We start from the raw sequence: 20,712 nt of genomic DNA, 5'->3' as shown, positions 1-20,712 counted from the left end.
TGATGACTGTTCAGCAATAAAAGCCAAGAAAAAGGAGGAGGAAAGGGACCATTTGTTACTACATTTGTCCTAAGGAGCAACTGGTACGTGTACTGACCTGAAAGCTCACTTCCTGGGAAGTGCCTGGACATCACCTGCTGATGGGGATTAGAGAATACTTTGTTTACTTTTGCTTCTGCATGTGGCCTTTGCTTTTTCTTTATTAAACTGCATTTATCTGAACCCGTGACATTTTTCCATGTTATTTTCTCCCCTGCACTCCAGCAGAGGAGGGGGGATGGAGTGGATTGGTGGGTGGCTGGTGTTCAGCCAAGGTCAACCCATCACACTAAAAACCATCCTTTTTCAGCAGCCCTCATTTCTCACCATCAATACTGCAGCAATCCAGAGGCACCTCCTGGATTCTGCTCAGATACAAAGCCCAGTCTTCCTCTTAATCCACCAGCTCAAATCCATAGGAGTTCCACTCTAGTAAGTGGAGTGACACAAACACAAAGCCAATGCAAGCTAAAAATGAGATCCGCCAAATATACACATACAGTTTATGAAAGACTCCAAGCTATTTGTCATGCTCAACTCCTGTAAACACTACATTCCAGGATTCTGAATTTTAAACAGATCCTAAAAAAATTCCCAAACTCAGCAAGAACAGTGGGTATTCAAGTAACTGAGAGATACAAGTGGGTATTTGATAGGAAAGCATTTTTATTATTGGCAATAAGCATTAGGATGTTACTTAATAATCAAGTGGATTCCTAGGTATGACATCTTAGGAAAACCAACCCACACAGAGGCAAAGAAACCAGCAACATTTACAGAGCTGTAGCTACAAGTACTTGTAAAGATTTTTGAAGAAAGCAGTGCAGAAACCTTCAGCATTATCTGACCTTGTGACAATTATTCAGGATGCTGATTCTAATATCAAATAAGAAAAATAAGACAAATGTCAAATAAACACTAAGTAATGCCATATTTTTTTTTTTCCTCTGAATGTTCACCAATATTAAAATGCTTAAAATAATACTACAGCAAGTATAATTTTAAGGACTTTTCAGGAATTAGCACACAGTAAAAGCTTTCACAAAATAAATGTTGACTCCAATAGTCAACGTTTCAGGACCCAACAGTACCCTATGAGAGTCATAGTCTAGACTGCTGCTTTGTGAGCCAGAACGCTGCTGTAGCAAAACCCCCTGAAATATCTAACAGAGAAGAAAACTCAAGATATCCCACTAAGGAACAGCATTATCCAAAATTAGAATGTGTAAATAGATACTCCACAGAGGCAGACAAACCCAAGGAAATGAAGGCACCTCGGGGATAAATGCCAGAAAACAGAAGGAGGTTCAGAATGAGCCAGCAGGTCTCCCTCCCCCCTCTGCCAAGACCAGTTAGGTTACATTTCCTCAGTCAGCCATGGTCTTTCTCCCCAATCCGTATGTTAAGAGGCACTCCCCTGCGTGTTTCTTTGTGCTACAGGGCTCATCTTTCAGCCAGCTGAGTAGAGCTGACCCTCCTTAAGGACTTCTCTGATAAAAGATGTTGTCTGTGCTAGTTCTGGGTTACAACATCATCAGAAAGAATAGGCCAAAATAAGGATGGACAGTTCTGGTGCAAACTTACATGTAATTACTCAGTGCTTTTTGATAACTCTTTTACTTAGGATATACTATTTTACTATCTAGATACACTATAGGATATACTATACTATCTAGATCCTTGTAACCTTTTCAGGGTATATACTGAAGTATCACACATGGAACTAGCAATTACAGAAGATCCAGTATCTTTCAACCACTCCTGGGATTTGACAAAGAATTAAAACTGTAGTTAATCATGCCTCATGACTGACATCTACCTGCTACAGCTTGGCAAAAGAATACACTTTCAGTACATCTGCTTTAGTCCTTTCACTGACCCAGAAAATAATAAAGGAAAAAAGTACAAAGCTCTTTAAATGCAGTAAAATTTCAAATAATTAGGAATGAAGTCTGAAAGTACCTGAATAATGAAAAGTGAAATTCTGCAGAGATGCCAATGCAATGGGCAGTCATGGAGTAGCAGAGATTTTCATCAAGTTTTCTGCATGCCTCAGCTTCTGGTCCTCTGCTCAGATTTGTCCACACTAATCCTCTCATGCTTTTGTTCTAGCTGGTTTTATGTTTCTGCTCTTCATACTGTTCTTCTATGCTGATTTCCAGTTATTTTTTATACTAATCTATATAACAGAAACCTTTTTTCTCTCTTTTCCTTTCTCCTGAAAATTTGCTTCACACATTTCCATAGACAAAACAGAACTCAAAAGAAAAATAAAAATTGTATAACCTGAAGAGAGTTTTAATTTCATCTCTTGATCAATTCCTACTTTTTATTTCTTGTCTCTCGGAACTTTCTTAACCCTTATCTTGACAGAAGCTTATCTATTCAGCAGAAGAATCTTATATATCTTGGATGTTGCTAGCACTCCTGGCAGTGTACAAATGGTAAACAAAGACACCAAAAAATAAAACCAAGGAAGTAAAATACACTTTTCCAAGAATGTACTCTAAAGAACATAGCATAGGCACCTTCCCCACATTTAAGAGTCTTCTTGATATTTCACATAGAGAGGAAAAATTAGTAGAAAAATGGAAGCCTACTCTTCTTGACCTTCAAGTAAACTACTTGTCCTGTGCCATGTGCCAAAGATGGATATAGGATATGTCACAGACTGCAAACAGGCATATAAACAGGCTGTGTTCCATGTATGAAGAGTTTATTAACTCTAAAGTGTTGCCACAGCACATGAATTCTTACTATTGCAATAATAATTCTTCATTGTATTTGTGTTAGATCCACGTTATTGTTGTCTGAAGGATGGATCTGCATTTTCCACAGACAGAGTCTTTGGGTTTCCACATTGATGCAACAACAGGGTTTTGCTTGTCTGGACATGCTATTAGCAACACATTTCTGTTGAAGAGAAAGCAAATGCTACCCATACTATCTCGTTTTAAGCACTTTTCATATTTTTCCACAGCACTTTCTCAGAAAAGTTAAATGCTTATACATGTCTGTATAAACTAAAGTTCATATTACCTCTGCTCAACTGATGTATTTGGATACTCTGTCTCACTGGGGGAGTTGGGGGTAGGAAGATGACTCAGCAGCTGAATGCAACATTAAACCACCTCTCGTGACAAGCTCACTTCTGTGCTTTTGGTGCTTTTTCACCATTACAAGATGTTAAAATCTACGGAATCTTTCTTTGGGATGCCGTGAGCTGGAAATGGCACCACAGCAGGAGCAGGCACATGCCAGCATCCTCCAGAGCTGAGGAGAGTGGAAGGGCAGCTGCCCACCTGCCCGCATGCAGGAGTTAGTTAAACTCTTCCCTGATGCCTGCTCATAGAATAGCATATGTCTCCAGCTTTCATTTCTCTGTTCTGAACCCAAACTTTTCACTGATTTCTGTTGAATCAACAAGAGTTACAAAGCCGGTTCTTTCTCACAAGCATCTTGGATTGGTGGCAATATCGATTTCAATGGTATGAATGGCCAGAATTATTTCCTCTTTGATGAGGAGAAAGCCTGTGCCTGAGCCAAGGCTGCCCACCACCCTAGCACTGAAGCAAGGTACCCCACTTGCCTGGAGCCTCCTTGGCTTGGAGGCACGTTCTGCGCTGGGTGCTGCCCGAGCTGCCCCTTCTCCGCAGCACTGCCGGCCTCCTCCTGCCGCCGGCGGTCCCGAGGGAAGCCTGAGCTCGCCATACTCACCCAGGAGGGATGCCAGCAGAACCCAGGGCACACAGCCCTCCCCTGGCCACCTGCCGGGCGGTCACTGAGCAAAGCAATGAACTCGGTGTACCGCGAACCTGAGCTACTGCCCCAGAGCAGATCTGCTCGTGCTCTCAGAAAGGGAGGAAACAGACCCAGAAGAACTTTTCCAATTAAGGTAAAAGAAAGCATTCCTCCTCCCTCCCATGGTGAATGAGGAGGGGAAGATAACTCAGTCATCAGCACCAGTAGTGCTCAGTCACAGCCACGCACTCCCCCGTCGCAGTGACAGGGTCAGGATGCTCCAACGAATGGCCATTTTACTCAATTTAGTGAATTTATTTTAGGGCAAAAATCCTCTCTGCTTATGACAGGATCTTTATCACCACTCTGTATTCACTGATACTGACCCCACTTTCTTCCACCTAGAGGAAAAAAAAGCATATCTAATGATGTGACAGAGTTTATCTGCCGTATTTTTAGGTTGTAATGATATTCAAATCATCCTAAAAATCTGCACGTTTTCCCACGAGACTTGCTAGCTCCTGTTGGTGGCCAGCTGCATGCTCCCTGCTGTGGCAAGCTGCCAAAACTATTTTCTTTTAATCCTGAGTGCTTTGAATCACCAAGCAGAACATCCACAGGCTGCTCCCCTTGGCAAGACCATGGCTTGCTCTTCAGCTGGTTGATCCCCAGAGTTAGCAGAAAAAGTTTTTCATGAAATTCCGTTATAAATGAGTAACACAAAACAACGTTTTCAAACTTAATTTTTTTTTTAACTGTAAGCACCTAGATAAATTGAAACCTGTTTTTCAGGAAAGCTGTGTGTTTATAGTAAAGATATTCATTAGGAGCAATAAAAGCTGTAGGTGCTCAGCACTTAAGCTGCCAGACCTCTTATTCAGATGTTTAATTGCAGGAACTTGCATTTGAAAATGCTGCCCTAAGGAACTCAACAACTCGTCTAAGAGCAGCTTAATTGGTCCAGACAAGTCCAGACTGAAATATGCAACATGCTGTGGCATCTCTTTGGAATACGTGTAATATCAGAAAACCCCAAGCCATCAACATTAAAGTGTAAAAATATTTCACAGTGTGTTTCTGTCCAAATCGAAGGTTTTCCTTTTCTACAAATGCCTGCCTGAGATTTGAGGGTAGAAGTTGAAGTAAAACAACAGAGAAAACTATCAGTCACACACTAATATAAAGCAAAAGTCCTACTTAATGAAAGAAATCATTACAATAAAATCATTTCTCTCTCTGCTTTATTCTAATTCTTTGTCATGTGAGGAATGTATTCATACATGAGAGTCAAATTAAAAAAGCCACAGATCACCTCACTGTTTTTCCCTGCAAAGGCTTCTATGGGTCCATCAATTTTCCTCAGAGCAAAATTTCATCTTTCACAGTCTCTGTCATATTCTTGCACCACAGCTTCAGTTTATTATTACTTTGTTTAAATAAGTTATCCATAAATTCCAGCCTGGACATCAGCATTTGTCTTAATTAAAACCTTATGGCAATTTCAGTTGGAAGCTATTTTTCTTTTCCCTCCTGAAAAACTCTACTGTGAAGTATTCACAACCCAGCACGACCCTTTGTTCCATCCAGGAGATGGCTGCGTTTCATCAGCAGCGGGTGAGGTAACTCCTACCTACACAATCCCCAAAATCGCCATGAGAACTGTGAAGATTAAAAGGGATGATTTAAACAAAAACTGTCATTATGCTGATTAAAGGGGAAAGATCTTTACATGCTTAAAACCACATGCAAAAACTAAAGGGGCGGGGGGGGGGGGGGGGGGGTGAAAGAATACATACCAGATGCCTAAATGTACCTAGGGGATAGTGAGTTCTGATTCAAGAAGATTATTTACCCATCCCTGTTCTCCCACACACGTCCCTGAGGAAAACAGGAGGGTCTGTTTCTGTGGTGTCTGTTTCCCAAAGCAAAGGAACACAATGCAGCGGTCCTGGAAAAACCTGTTTTTCTGTGTTTCTACAAGCTGAGAAGGCGCTCTGCATTAACAGGCTATTTTAAAAATACCCGAACAAAAGACCATCGGCATGGGGGCCGGTGAGTGGGAGCGAGGTCTGTGGGCAGGGTGTTGCTGCCAGCCCCCAGCAGGAGCAATGGCTCAGGAGAAGCAGCCTCTGGCAGCAGCACACCCACGCCACAGACTTATTTTTAGCCTCTACTCGTGGAAGTAAACGTGTTGAAGCACTTACTAGAGCTTGTAGCTCTGGCACTTGGGAGAGTTAGGGGGCTGCCGCAGGAGAGAGGGTGTAGAAACTTCTGCTGCTCCTCTCTCCCAACTTGTCACCTTGCTATTCTGCTTTTTTCCCTCCCTCGAGGCCACCTTGGTGAGGGAGGGAGATCCTTACTGCTTGTATATCTACATATCTATACTGTGTGTATCTACAGGGCCTGTACACACTCACTGCCTCCCCGGGGGAAAAAGGCAGCTCTTGTAGACATCCCCTCTGTATTACAAGCCATCTGGAAATGGAAGAGAAACTCAACAGGATGAAAGGTGAGATACAGGTGACTTCAGAGGTACACACTGTGCATATAAGGTAATTCTGCAACTTGCAGAACTGAGATTTTTGCATGTCCAATACAAAAATATTTATTGCTCTGCCCACAGAGCTGTCCTTAGTTTTGCAGCAACACTTTTACCACCTAAGCCAGTCCCAAGTATGTATATATCAAAATACAAAGCTGGAATTTGGATAGTGTTTAGGAATCACTTATCTAGGATCTCCCACTGAATTCTGGTGGATTTCAGAGCATGTAATACAAGAACTTCATGTCTATCATGCCATTAAGGAAAAGTCAGAATTAAAAAAAATTGTCAAAGGACGCACATGCATTGCACTCCCATATGCAATTAATCTATAGGCATAATACTTCATTGCTGTGAAATACAGAGAGACAAAGCATGCAGATTCATATTTATTTGAGAACTTTAGTTGTGAAGCGAGACACACAATTAAAGGGTAACAAACTCAATTCACAGCAGAGTGCAGAAAAAAGAAAGTACAGTACTAACTCTCTGAGAGGATTCAATTTTCATCATGTACCTTTGAATGTCAAGTTCTGAATGAAGGGAGACCAACATGCACTGCAAAACCTGTGGATCAAAGAGAGAAAAGAAGGGGAGGGGGAGAGATAATTGTTAACAGGAAAAGAAAAAGGAGAACAATAGAAATTAAAAAAGAATAACCTATACATACTGAAAGTAGACTGGAGAGGGGAAGGGGAGGCTTAGGGAAGGTGCGGGAAGGGAAGAGAAGGTGCGGGAAGAGAAGGTGCGGGAAGGTGCGGGAAGGTGCGGGAAGGTGCGGGAAGGTGCGGGAAGGGAAGAGAAGAGAAGAGAAGAGAAGAGAAGAGAAGAGAAGAGAAGAGAAGAGAAGAGAAGAGAAGAGAAGAGAAGAGAAGAGAAGAGAAGAGAAGAGAAGAGAAGAGAAGAGAAGAGAAGAGAAGAGAAGAGAAGAGAAGAGAAGAGAAGAGAAGAGAAGAGAAGAGAAGAGAAGAGAAGAGAAGAGAAGAGAAGAGAAGAGAAGAGAAGAGAAGAGAAGAGAAGAGAAGAGAAGAGAAGAGAAGAGAAGAGAAGAGAAGAGAAGCACTGAAAAACAGTGAAGGAAATGCAAATGTGGCAGAGAACAATATGCTCTATCAATATTAATATGCAATATTCTCAGAACTCTTGCTGGACTCAGTTCAGATGTGCTTACACGTGGTTGTATGTAAAAAAAAAGCATAAAGAAGGTTTTAATATAAGAGTTAATGGCTGAAAGCTGAGCCATAGAGATTCATATATATATATAGAAACCATAACCGACAAGTAACAAAACATTCTTCCTGAGAAATGATACAACTCTTGGCTGGAGTTAGCAGCAGTCATTACACTTTTGTGTTCGTTTCACACTTACTACAGGGACATGGAATCCTTCAAGCAGAACTTAGAAATACTGTGTAACTCATGATTAACCACAACTTAAAAAAGAGAAACTATGGCATGAATAAAAAGCCTTTGCCAATCACATCTCTCTTTACTATTCTACTTCTGATCTTGAACCCCACAGAACGCGAGAATTTGCTAAAAGGGGTTTTAAGGGCCAAAAAACCCCAACTATTTCTTTCCTCCAACACATTAACAAGATGCTAATTGGAGGGGAAATTGCCTGCTGCTGTTTGAGTTCACAGAAGTGGATGTCCTGTATTTTCCTTAATCTTCATTTGCCTCTGGGTGGAGGTAAGGGTGATTTTTGTAGAGTGCTCTAAAAGAACTTCTCTAAGCAATCAATTCTTCCTTCAACTGAGTCAGGCTCCCACAACAACTGCTGCTTCCCAGTTCAGAACATGCAGCTATTCATACCAGGCAAAGAAATGCAACTGCTTTGACAACAAGGACGTCATTGTTAAAGAATCTTATTTAGCAAGTAATTATAATGCCAACATCACAATTAAGAGAGTAATTCAAAAAATCTTTTGAATTTTACAAACCCAGAGGATATCAGCATGTGAGAGCTGATTCTGGGGATGAGATAAGCAACTTATAAGTATGCTATGATTTTTCATGCTTTTGTCCACTGGATACTTTGGAAGGGCAGTACCATTTTATTTTAAAAAGAACAATAGATCATTTTTCTCCCTATGATAACTGCATCATTTAGAATTGTTCAAGTAAAATGTGATTTTTACAAATAAGCTATTTATGCAAACACAGTACAAATTAAATGTAGCCTTCCGGCAACAACTGGAAACATTCCAGTTCCAAACCACAAAGACAAAACAGTCTGTTGCTAATGTCTCGGTAATACTGAAACTGTATCGGGGTTTTTAATGTTTTTATAATGTCACCATCCCACATATGCAGACCTGAGAAACCCTCCTTGGCTTTTATTAAACAATTCTGTTTTTAAAAAAAAAAAAAAAAAAAAAAAAAAGATTGTATAAGACCAAGTCCCTTCTCAATGCTAAACACAAAGATTCCCAAGGAAAGAAAAGGGAAGAAAAATCATCCTGCATGTTCGCTTGACATTCAGGCATCATTACACATCAAGACCACACATCAGAAGGGACATTACTCTGCCCAATGGCAGAATTAAAAGTTTGCAAAAGTCATCCTTCCTAAAGCCATTGCATAGGATCAGCTTGAGCTACTTAGTTTCTTCAAACCTTGTCACCTCATGGAGAATTGAAATTGTGTCACTTTTCTCTGGATTTTCCTAGTCCCAAAGGAAGTGAAACATCCATTGTGACCTAAGGGTGGGTAAGGAAATGAGTATGCTTGGGGAAACCTGCAACACTTCTCAGCCAATCCAGAGAAAATGTTGCCTGTATCCCTAACTCTTCCCCTCCTCCCATCACAACATGGGACTTATTTTAAAGCAAGTAGATAAATTAAGATATGCAGTTAAAATACATAAAATTAATCCACCTTAGATTCAGAAAACTTTCCCTCCTCTTGCAGGAATTGATTTGAACCCATATGGATATGCTGCCGGATTAAGAGCTAGTGTTCTCTTAATAAACACAGATTTTCAGGAAAAAAAGAACCACACACAAATCCAGAACCACAACAGCAGTGCAGCAGGAGGCTTCTTCAACTCCTGCATAAGGTAGCACCAGGAGACTAACAAGGCATCCACAGTGTTACGTAGCAAACTTCAGATCTCTTAAAGAAGATCCAGACATGCCAGTGTGGGAGAAATATAATTAAGACCATTACTACAGCCCACATAAAGACCTTATTATGAATGAAATTTGAAGACATTTGGGTCTGAATCCAAACCTGAAGCATGGCTTCCTTTGGAACTTTCCAAAATATTTCTTAACTGTCTGCATTTCTATCCAAACTCAACACCACACTGATGCCTTCATCAGCACTCTACTAACCTCAGGGGTATTTAAAAATGGAAAACAATAATGATCTATTTTTTTCCTTTACTTCTGGATTGTAGAGGAGTACGATTTTTTTCCATCTATCAGTATGCATATGGATATATATAGCCCACAATAATGGGAAATGAATCCAAGAAGAGCTTTGCAATTTCCAACTTCAGCAAGGGCTGTGATCTTTCAGCTCCAGGGACAGAGTGTCTGGGACAATCCCCTGTCTTCTGCTTCCCTCACCAACTCTGTCATTGTTCCAGAGAGATGAGGCATCAAAACAAATACCCACCATGAGCAGGGAAACAGGATGTTGGAGCAAATCCCACAGAAGATTAAAAACCTCTCAACTTGACTTACTAAGAAATAAAGAATTGTATAGTGCAGAACACTCTAATGGGATCTGAGCAACCTCTGCTGGCCAGCAGCTAGGATCCCATGCCTTCTCCTAAATGGAGCTGTACAAAGTCTGTGATTCCATTCTCACCTATGAGTGCAGATCCTCAGCTGGCTTGAATGAACATTACTTGACCAGCTCAAACAGGGCAAGGAAAATCTGTGAAAGGTGGGCCTGCCACAGCCCAATCAGATGGAAAAAAGACAGGGATTTCCACTTTCTGTTAACCAAATACTCTCAGAGTACAGAGGCTCCTGTTGAAACTAGTGGTATGTTTTTTATGGGTTTGGAAGCAAATAGAAAACAAGAGGCATCAACGCTTGTACGTGTTGGACTGGCATACAAAGAAACAGATTAATACACGCAGGTGGACATATAAAAGTAATACATAAAAAATCAACAAAAGAGCATAAGTAGGTTCCTCTGGATAAAAGTGGAAAATACTAGAGGCCAAGAAGAGTGGAAGCTGGGGCTGGGTCAAAGCACACAACTAAGAAACGGTTGCAATGTCCCTATTGGCAGGTATGAGCAGGAAGGGGTGTTACATTTGAGAAAATTTTGGGAGCCAGACATCATTGTAATGAGAAGAGTACCACAGACAAAGGAAAGCTGCAAAACATGTTGCTTTTGAACTTTAAACCTAAATGGAGCAAGTGGTGGCCCTGGAAAAAGGTGTAGAAGGCTAAGAGTCATAGGAGGAAAGCAAAGTTTTCCAGGAATGTGCTGAACGTCATCAAATAAAGACATAAGAAAAGTCTGGTGAATACCACTTGTAAGGTAGAGCCCAAAGGAATACACAGCAGTTTAGGGAGGACAAGGATTAATACCTTGGGGCTGACTAACTGTATTAGTCATTATCCCAGGGCCCTCAAAACAAGGCTGAATGAACTGCAAGTCTGTCTCGTGGGATCTGTTTGCTAAGTAGATCAAAGGAACGTATTCACCATTTTAAACAGGATCAGACCTGTTGAACACTGAAATTTTAAGTCTCCAGAGGAAAATGTGCTTGAGACATTTGTGTTGATGATTTAGTAGGAAACATCTGTCCCCCTGAGTTAGTCTGAAATAATGTCACAGAAGGGTGTTAGGAGCACAATGTGCTCCCTCCGCAGGAACGCAGCATTGGCTGGCAGTGACATACAAGCTGAGGAGCCTTTTCACTGGCAGTGCTGCAAAAGAGGAGCATGTTAAATCTTCCCCTTTTTTTTCAGTCTGTGTAATATGCCCTTGATTTATGCTTCTGATGGATTTCAAAAGGGAAGTAATTTCAAAAGCAGAATACATTAAACATGTTACATTTATCATGGGTGACCCAGGAAGATGACACTGTTGTTGAGTTAAAAAAAACCAGCTAAAATCGAATAGAACGAAGCAAAGGGGGGCTAAGCCAGGTCCCCAGGACATTAGGATGACAATTAGCGTTCCTTAGGTTTACAGTCTCCAGGTGAAATCCTGCAGAGACATGCAATCAGCTGAAGCTGCAGGGAAACGATAATGAGAACACAAAGGGCTTGAGATGAGTATGCAGATGATGATATACAACTAAATGAGATGCTGACTCATAAGTCCTCTAAAACAGCTTGAAACTGAAGGAAGGAAATGAGGATCAACTGCCTATTTCCTGTGCACAATGGTTTTGTGGGGAGGATGCGAGAAAATGGTGTTTCTCAACAATGCTGGGATGGGAAAAAGTCAGGATAGTAACTCAGCTGGGATCAGGCCAAAGAGGTTCCTCCAACAGAAATGTTAAGCACACGGGTATTTGCCAAAGAAGGGAAAAGGTGAAGTCTTTTTTCACATGAAAACACAGCCAATGTACAGGATCAACTGCAGGCGATCTACAGACAGTGCTTAAACAACTGCGGGGCTCGGGGGCGACACACCTGGTGATGGCCAATGACAAATGGCTCCAAAGGAAGCATGAAAACAAAAGGGCCAGTGAAACTCAAACCAGGAATGCACTCAGAGAGATAGCAAAGGAAGAAGTCTGCACAAAACATTATGACTTCTTCTGTTTCAAGATTTACATTTTCCAGCACATTCTACATCTACATATTCCTCAACCTGCATATGCTCTTTGGTTCAAACTCATTGAATATTACAGCTAAAAATGACATATGCTAACCGGGCAAACTATTTTGGTTTTGATTTCCAAAACAACAACAAAGAAGGGTCTTCATTGTTGATTTCATCTTCCTCACAGTTCTTATAAAAAATAGTTAAAATCTTGTGTTTCATTTTAGTGAGGATTAATGCTATTATTTTCTATAATTTCATATAATATATATATGAAATGTTATATATAGTAAATGTTAAAAGCAAACACCTAGAATGAGGAAAAAAAACCCTGAAGGGAATTCAGATCATAGTCCCAGCTATACTTTTTAAGAAACATAAAATATTTACACTTTTAAAGTAAAAAGTAATCTGGTATTCAGGGGCTTCAGAATTTCTCCAGGGTCACACAGCGCTCTCTGTTTTCTTGTCTCTCCACACATACAGAGATGCTGTTTTGAAACACTGCCTCAACATAAATACAGTATTGTATCTGTACTCCAGTTCCCCTACAATAGCAAAGGAAAATGTAACGCCTTGTTCACCTTAGATGACTTACAAGTCTAGGGTTTTTTTTAAGCAAGAACCTGCAGGGTATTGTATACTTCAGTCTTGGCTTTATGTTTGAAGTGCATAATTAAATACATAATTAGGAATAGTCATAGAAGAAATCCACGAGACTCTTTTAATTAATGAAGTAAGGCATGGATAGATTGTTTGGTCGTTCTTTGGCCCCAGCACCTACAGAGGTGGGGGCTTATCAGACTCCTCTCTTTCCACATTTCACATAAAAGTAACCAGGACAATACATAAAAGATATCATTCCTGTATTTATGATTTGTCTCTCCCCCACTACAGGATTTAAGTATCATTGTGAAGTGCAACATGCAAACCCAGACTGGTTGGTGCATGCTGAAAAAAATACGATAACTGGTCCTAATTTCTCTGAGGTAACCTGAACCTGATTTGAATCCGTGAACCTGAACTTGAATCGTTCCTCTGTGATGCAAAATTCCGTATGCAAAAAGCCTCCATTGTACAGACCTGGAAAACTGAAAAAACATTGGCTGAAGATCTCAAACTTGGTTGCCTAATGAGGCTTACGAGTTTACAAGGAGGTACCGCCCCTTGCCTCCTACTAATTCTGGTAAGATTTGTATGAAACAGACAAATTTTCAGTTAGTGGTTCAATTGGGGGTTTTCAGCCACTGACATGTAATATCAGAGATAGTCAACAATTTAAATACGGATTCAGAGACTAAACTTTACTAAGTGTCAAGAATATTGTTTACAAATTTTCTGTATTTGTCCCACTGTTGGAAATCAAGAAAATTAGACAAAGGCAGTATTTTGTTCTCCAACAGTGTATTGCTCCGATTTTTCACTCGCTTTCTCCTACCATTATCATCTCCTCTTGGAATCACAATATATTGCTGAAGATAAACAAAAAAAAAAATATTATAAATCTTAATAAAGGAATAAAGAAACAATGATGACCTAAGAAGGAAAAGATTTTCATGAGCTGTCTCCAGTATTTTGAAAAGTAAGAGTAATAGAGAAAATGTGATGTTTAAAGAACATAGCTGTTTCTCTCTCTCATTGTTCCGTGGTATTTTTCTCCCAACTTTATTTAAACAACTGGCTGACCTGGTTATTCATACAACAACCATTGCTGAAAAGCACAGTATGGTGTATGCAAGAACAACTGATGGTCTACTGAGAACAACATCCTCTGAAATGCAGAAAAATGCATGTACTTGTCATCTTTCATTGCTTAGATTTAACTGTAATGTTTCTTTAATAAGTTCTTTCTTTTGGATGTCATTTGGGCCTTCAGTATTGCTTAAATGTACCTAATTTTTTAGCTTGTGATCTGCTCATCCATTTAAACCTTTCAAAAACTACTCAAAGTGATAAAAAAATTTGATTACTTCTCATTCAAAATTATAAGGTTACAGGATTTTCTTCCCCACTCCAAAAGAAAAAAAAAAAAAAGGTATTTACTCAGAAACAGTATAAACAGAAATGTTTACATATATTTTGTTCCACCTTTTTTCTCTGTACCTCCAGAACACAAAACAACTTTAATGCTAATAACTTAAAGCCCAGAACTCCAAATGGTCTCAGCCAAGAACCACCATTTTAACTACTGCCCTAGACAGCTTTGGGGAAGGGTTCGTGCAGTAGAGCACCTGCCTGTAAGGATGCCTGGGACTGAACCCCATAGTCTGCTTTTCTGCTCAGCTTTTAGGAAAAAACAAAACCTAAATCTGATTCATTTATATGCTTCAAAGCTCCTAATTTCTTTTAAGAAAGTAAGTTGTAGAGCAGAAACAATTTAGAGAACACTCATCAAGGGTGACCTGGGTAAGAAAAATCAGTGGAGAACTGTAGGGGCAACCTCAAATTTTGGCAAGTCTCACAAAGTATTTCTCAATATACTAAAGCATTCTTAGAAAACTTAATTAGAATTCCCTTGACCACAGAGAAATAGGTAACTTTAGTCCAATCATAGCTTTCCATGGTCTGAGAGTTAACAAGCTTTGGTTCCCATTTCAGTCACAAAACCACTTTTCCTGTCCTTGGCCCACCATGTACAACAGAACTCACAGTACCTTTTTACCTTACATGGCTTCTGCAATAATTAACTCATGAACAGTTTCCAGCACACTGCAGGGAAAACTGCTACAGGAAAGTATTACATTTATACACCACATTAAATTTGCTCTTAACCTCTTGTAAGGATCACTGTCTTAGCACAGTAGGAAGGTTTTGCTAAGCACAGTCTCCTACATTTTCCCTTACAACACCTAAAACTTTGAACTACAACATCAAACATAAAAAGCCTGCCTGTTTTATGATTAACTGAATTTATTATCTTCCACCCTTTCTTAAGCACATATTTGTCATCTACACAATAACAAGAGAACTATGAGCTCAGAAATGCCTTTGCTCATCATACACCAGCTTACACTTGAATAGTTACAGAGTAATTAGAGTGGAATCCGGGAGAAAAAGTCAGTCTTACTGTCTCATAATATCAGTTATCTCATATAAGTGAGATAGATAATATCAAGTACAAATAATGTTATACACAAACAGTGAGATTCTGCAAGGTCCCAAGTGATTCCTGTTTTTGATGCAATCAGATATCACTGTTGTGATGCTAGGGGCTAATTAACTCCAGCCAACTTCAGGCTGTGGAAAATGATTGTGACACCTCTATTGCAAAGCAGTACTTTGAATTTTCATTGATAGGTATATTTCCATATTAATTTAATTTTCAGATTTAGATATAGATAGTCAAATACTATATATTGTTCTGAAGTCTTTATTGCAATACATTTTATTATGTACTTCCAAACTTTCTTCTTGAAATTATCTTCTCACACTTAAGGCATACAATGTAAACAAAATAATAAATAAACCAAAACATCAGCCCATTAATCAGATATGTCAGTTTAAATATATCCTATTTGGGAACAAAAACAAATGCTACTGGCTTTATAAACCTTATGGAACCAGGAACAAAGCTAAAGTTGGATTTCAAGAGTTGATGTCACCATTGTTCACAAGCCAACACAGGGCTTTAAAACTGGAAAGACTCTACAGCATATAAAATGGTTTCCAACTTGTAAGGGGCTAGGCCTCTCGCCAGTGGATAATAATTTGCAATAGAGTTTAGTTTTTTTTTTCCTGAGGACAACCTGGGGGAGGGGAATCTAACACATTCATGCAGAACAGAAAGTGCAATTCTGTACTTTTTATATGCTATAAAGAGAGATGTCTTTCTAAAATCTCATTTACTTGTGCATACCTTCTCTTCTAATGCTTAAACATTTCACAAGTTGGGATCTTTACATGGAACATCTTTGTTCCCCAAAAACCTTTCTAGCTACAGTGCTAGCATCACTCCTAAATGATGAAGTATCAAAAATTAGGAGAAAACAAGCCTAATATCCTTGGAGGTTTTCAAGGATAGGCTAGATGGAGTTCTGAGCAACCTGTTGTAGTGGAAAGTGCCCCTGCCCATGGCAGGGGGTTTAAGGACCCTTCCAACCCAAACAAATTCATAATTAGTATGAGCCAATAGATATATTTTCTGCATATCAGAGAGAGGTGAAGTCACATGAGTATTTACATTTGAATTTTCTCTTTTTTCTCTTTTTAAATTTTCTCATGATTTCTTTTTCTTTTATCACATACACACATTTTGGAACGCAGTATCCTTAGAACTCCTGAAAATTTACCAAATCAGATCTTAAAACTTCGAAATTAAGTAAACTTTAGTAGATAAAACCAGATGAGCACTTCATAGCTTCTTCTGAACTTTTGTGAATATTCACTGACCTCACATTCTTCAATGTCTTCCCTCTCCCAAATTCAGCAAAAGAAAATGTTATCTGCTCAAACAAAAAAGGGTATGCACAAATATTTGAAAAAACTGTCTGTTTCTTCTAATTACATGGCACAGCCTCCAATATAGTCAATAAATACTGTAGACAGAACATAATGTACTTGAGATTATCCATTTGCCTGGTTACTGACTGTTGAGAGCATGTCTTGTAGTCACAAGGAATTCCTTATGCACACAAAAGGAATCCTGACTCCACAGAAGCTCATGGAATGTGTTTTGTTACAGGCATCCCTACAGGTTATCATCTTTAAGTGTCTTGAAGCCTCAAAAACAGATTTGAAAGTTTCAAAGTGAAGAAGAAATGGGCTCTAATTATTGTTCTTGAAGGAATCTCAGAATAATTTGCTTTCCAACAGGTGATTCTGTAGGACTTAAAAAGCAAAACATACTGGCAGTGGTATCTTTAAAGATGTGTCTGAACATGGGTGAAGGTGCCTAGTCTTGTGAAAATAAATGTGTTCATAGACTCTACAGATATTCCATTGTAGCTTTGCTCCTGTCTGCTGTTTGCTGTCTGTCTTGGTGTTACTTTAGAAACTGGAAAATAATTCCTATTTTGGCCATGGTGCAATACTTACTTTTTTTTTGGTCTCTGTTCCTCATCCTTCACTTGCCTCTTTTTTAGATGGAAATACAACTTATTTCTTCAAACAGAAGCAAAATATATATTGTCTGTTTACAATCATCAAGGCCTTCTATTCTCTAATACAGTTGTTAGCAAGGGAAACTCTGTGATGGTAGGTTACAGCATCTAAGTGTGCACTGCAGAGGTGCATATTTTCCCTTCAGTGTCCTCAAGGGATTATCTTCTGCTTGCACTTGTATCAGTTCTGACTGAGAGAAATCATGACCTGAGATATACTCAGCAGTACTGTTCTATTCAGCATGCTGTTCACAACATAAAGTGATGACAGGCATTGTTGTTCCCAGAAATAATATCCAGGTTGACCAGCTAGAAAACATAGATCTTGTTCTCATCCACTCAGAAAGGAGATGCAAAGATGGCTTACGTGGGAGATATTAGTTGTATATTCCAAATATTCCATACTGTAGGAGCAACTATTTGGCCGCTGCAAAAGAGAGACTGAGATTTTCTTTATTTGTTTTTTTTTAAACCTGAAGATTCTGGACTAAAATAATTCAAAACTGCAGAGTACTCTGATTTGATGAACTCAGAAGGAAATACTGAGTTCTTATGAAGACATGAACATATTCAAGACTTCTATTCACATTGATGGTGCTACCCTATTATTCCTTTAACCCTTTTAAAAGAGTTCCCATCCTCAATCATTTTTCTCTAGTTATTGAAATTACCAGAAGTATCATTATTTCTCTTTTTCTAAAAGTCAAACAGAAAACCCAGTGTGACAATGAAGGTGGATTAAGGAGAATTCTCTGAAAGCAGATGTTGCAAGGAGTTCACTGAAGGTTAGGCAGTGTAAGAAAGCCAAGTGGAAAAAAAATATCTAGTGGATGATCATATCTGCCCTGACATGCATTGACTGAGCTTTCAGTTCTGTTTATCTCAGGAACTGAATAAATGGCCAGTAATTTCAATAGTGTCCAATAAGGCAAGGGTGCTAGTTGCACAAAAATGCTGAAAGAAATAAGATGATATTTCATTTTTCTGCAGGAACACTAATTTCTAAAAAGAAATAGTAATTTGATTATTTCAGAGCTATTAATAGACAATTTTACGTCATGTATCTTTCTGCCAGAGCTCTAACAGAAGAAAGAAGGGCATAACAAAAGAACCCAGTAGCAGCAATACCTAGATGTCTCTTCTGATTCACTGGTGTAGCTCAAGAAACTGATGATTCAACAGACCTCTCTGGAATGTGAATCAAGGGACTGTTTATTGATTTTATAAGTAATGGTTTAGATTCTTTCCCAATATCTATTATTTTTTCTTATAAATTTCATTTAAAGCTTCCTTGTCTGGGAAACTGAAAGCTTCTAAGAGATTTCTCAAAGAGAAATTTTAGGTGCTAAACAGCAATAATTCTAATAATTCAGAATTTGCTGAATTTCAGAACTCAAAGGTCTGACATTTAAATGCATGTGCTACTTACAGGACACAGAGGTAAGTCAGTACCAGATTACATGATTTATAAATTAATGGTCTAAAAATCTATAAAAAATGCATTTTTTCATTGAAAAGATAGACCCTTCTTTAGTGAAGGTTTGATTAATCATAGTGGATAGAGCTCCCCAACAGTATTGCTTATGCTGACCTTTACAAAGATAGCTTCTGTGCTGAAGGAAAACAGAAATTGTTCTCCCAAGAAGAATGAAAGGCAGGCAGTAGAAAAATATGAAGGAAAAAACCATAAGTATACAATATCCAGAAAAGTATGTTTCCAAATTAACTAGATATTCTTATATATTTTCTTGCCTTAAAAGCAAATGAAAATTTTAAAAAATATGCTCATGTGGCCTAAGAGTACAAAAAAGCCTCACAGATGTTTTCAAAAGGATTCTGTAGACAATTCTAATTCGGAAAGATACTCTCCCAACAAGAATCTTTTCAATCTGGTTAACAGAACCTGCCTGTCTTGTCTACATGAAATTCTTAAAGGAAACTGAGCAAAAACTGTAGTGAAACAGTGCAGCCCTCTTTTTATGTCTTGGTAAATACTAGAGAGCAATGATAACATATGGTCTAGAAAGAATCCTTATTAGATAGCATTTAAAATGGGCAGGAGGGAAGAGGGGAACAAAACAGTACTCACCCTTTGAGACCTTTCTTCTGAGAATCTACAACAGATACCAGCTTATTAAAGTCTGCAACCCCAGCTGCACCATTTACTGTGCAAGGACTGAGACAGATGTGATAACATGGACCAAGACACAGGTAGAACAGTTTGCAAACTCCTGCTACTTTGTCAAATTACACTCCAAGCAAGCAAGCAAACAAAAAACCCTACCAAACGTTAACCTTCACAAGGTGAACAAACCGATTTCCAGATGAGCTCTTAAGCTCTGGACCACACATTAATAGGTGGGAAATGCCTGGTTTTGGCTGCAGGGATGATAAAGACGAGCAGCTATCAGCCACTTTGAACGTCCTTGGCTCCTTGGAGCAGAGGCCATAAAAGCCAGGATATGACTCAGATAAGCTGGCTACAGACCTCTCCTAAATTGCCCCACATTGGGCAGTCTGAAGGAGCAATGAGCAGTGGGAGAGTGAGCTCCAGCCACACACCCTTCACTTGCCTGGTGTCTCTTGTAGGGCTGCCTATGCTCAAATCCCTGGGCAAATCCTCAAGCAGCAACTTTTGCTCGTTCTCAGGCTACCTGATCCATGTTGGTGCTGGGCAGATAGTCACTGTTGGACACGATGTAGAAGTGTGGATTCACAACACACACCAGAACGAGTTGCTAGGAAAAGGGCCTTTATTCTCTGAACTTTTAAGCTTTTATAGGGTCTTATACTACAGGTTTAACATGATTGGTCAAGGGAACACCATCTCTTGTCCTATTGGTGGGACAAGAGAAAAACACACTATCTACAGTTATACAGAACTGTTTTGAGAAAGTAAAACGGTTTACAAATATCGTCCTTGAGCAAGAGAGCTCCCAAGAATCTTTCCCTTGGGAACAGATCAGCCACTGACAGGCTGTAATTCTCTCAGGCTCAGAGAAAATCAGGTCCACAGCAGATCACCAAGCGAAACAAGGACCTCTGGCCCGCAGCACAGCAGCTCTTCCAGTCATGGCCCCTGTGATGGCACCGCAGCTGCACTTGGCATGCATGGCTGTACCAAACACTGGGATGACTTAGAGGTGAAAAAATCTATGCAGCAATGTATGGGATGGACTAAGCTTCATTTGATTCACATGCAAGGAGAAGAAAAGTCAGTCACATGTGAAGAGCCAGGTCTCCTTCTCTAGACTGTCACAAACCATTAGGAACATCTGACTGACCTCACCTAGCCTTCACATACATCTTACAAATATGATCTTTTCTAAGTGCTTTTAGTATTTGCCTTTTTGCCTAAAAGCAATATTAAAGCAATATTTTTGAAGTGCATCACAAGATATTAAAGCATTTGACAAATTCTTCTAAGTATCTTAGATCTAAGTATCTAAGTATCAATTCTATCTAAGTATCTTCTAAGTATCTTATCACATTTCTTCCATTGACAAAACTGATGAGACCTCAAAGAAGGGAAAGCCAGTAACTGTG

General features: G+C 39.3%; 1 protein-coding gene across 46 annotated transcripts in view; it reads right to left on the bottom strand.

Annotated features, from left to right (window-relative positions):
- KIAA1217 (KIAA1217 ortholog) overlaps nt 1-20,712 on the bottom strand; it is a 361,365-nt gene that overhangs the window by 97,261 nt on the left and 243,392 nt on the right. For 7 of the 46 annotated variants that reach the window (XM_086860806.1, XM_086860817.1, XM_023920157.2 and 4 more), the window contains one exon: nt 6,809-6,889. The exons of 35 other annotated variants lie outside the window; for them this stretch is intronic. In XM_086860806.1, the coding sequence (XP_086716932.1) occupies nt 6,809-6,889 (81 nt within the window). The remainder of the gene's footprint in view (nt 1-6,808; nt 6,890-20,712) is intronic. 4 more of the 46 variants (XM_086861002.1, XM_086861012.1, XM_086860995.1 and 1 more) reach the window with 1 other exon arrangement.

Source organism: Cyanistes caeruleus, chromosome 1 (genome assembly GCF_971803275.1).
Source record: "Cyanistes caeruleus chromosome 1, bCyaCae1.hap1.1, whole genome shotgun sequence".
In the NCBI taxonomy this organism is placed as follows: domain Eukaryota; kingdom Metazoa; phylum Chordata; class Aves; order Passeriformes; family Paridae; genus Cyanistes; species Cyanistes caeruleus.
This window is presented reverse-complemented; position numbering and strand designations above follow the sequence as displayed.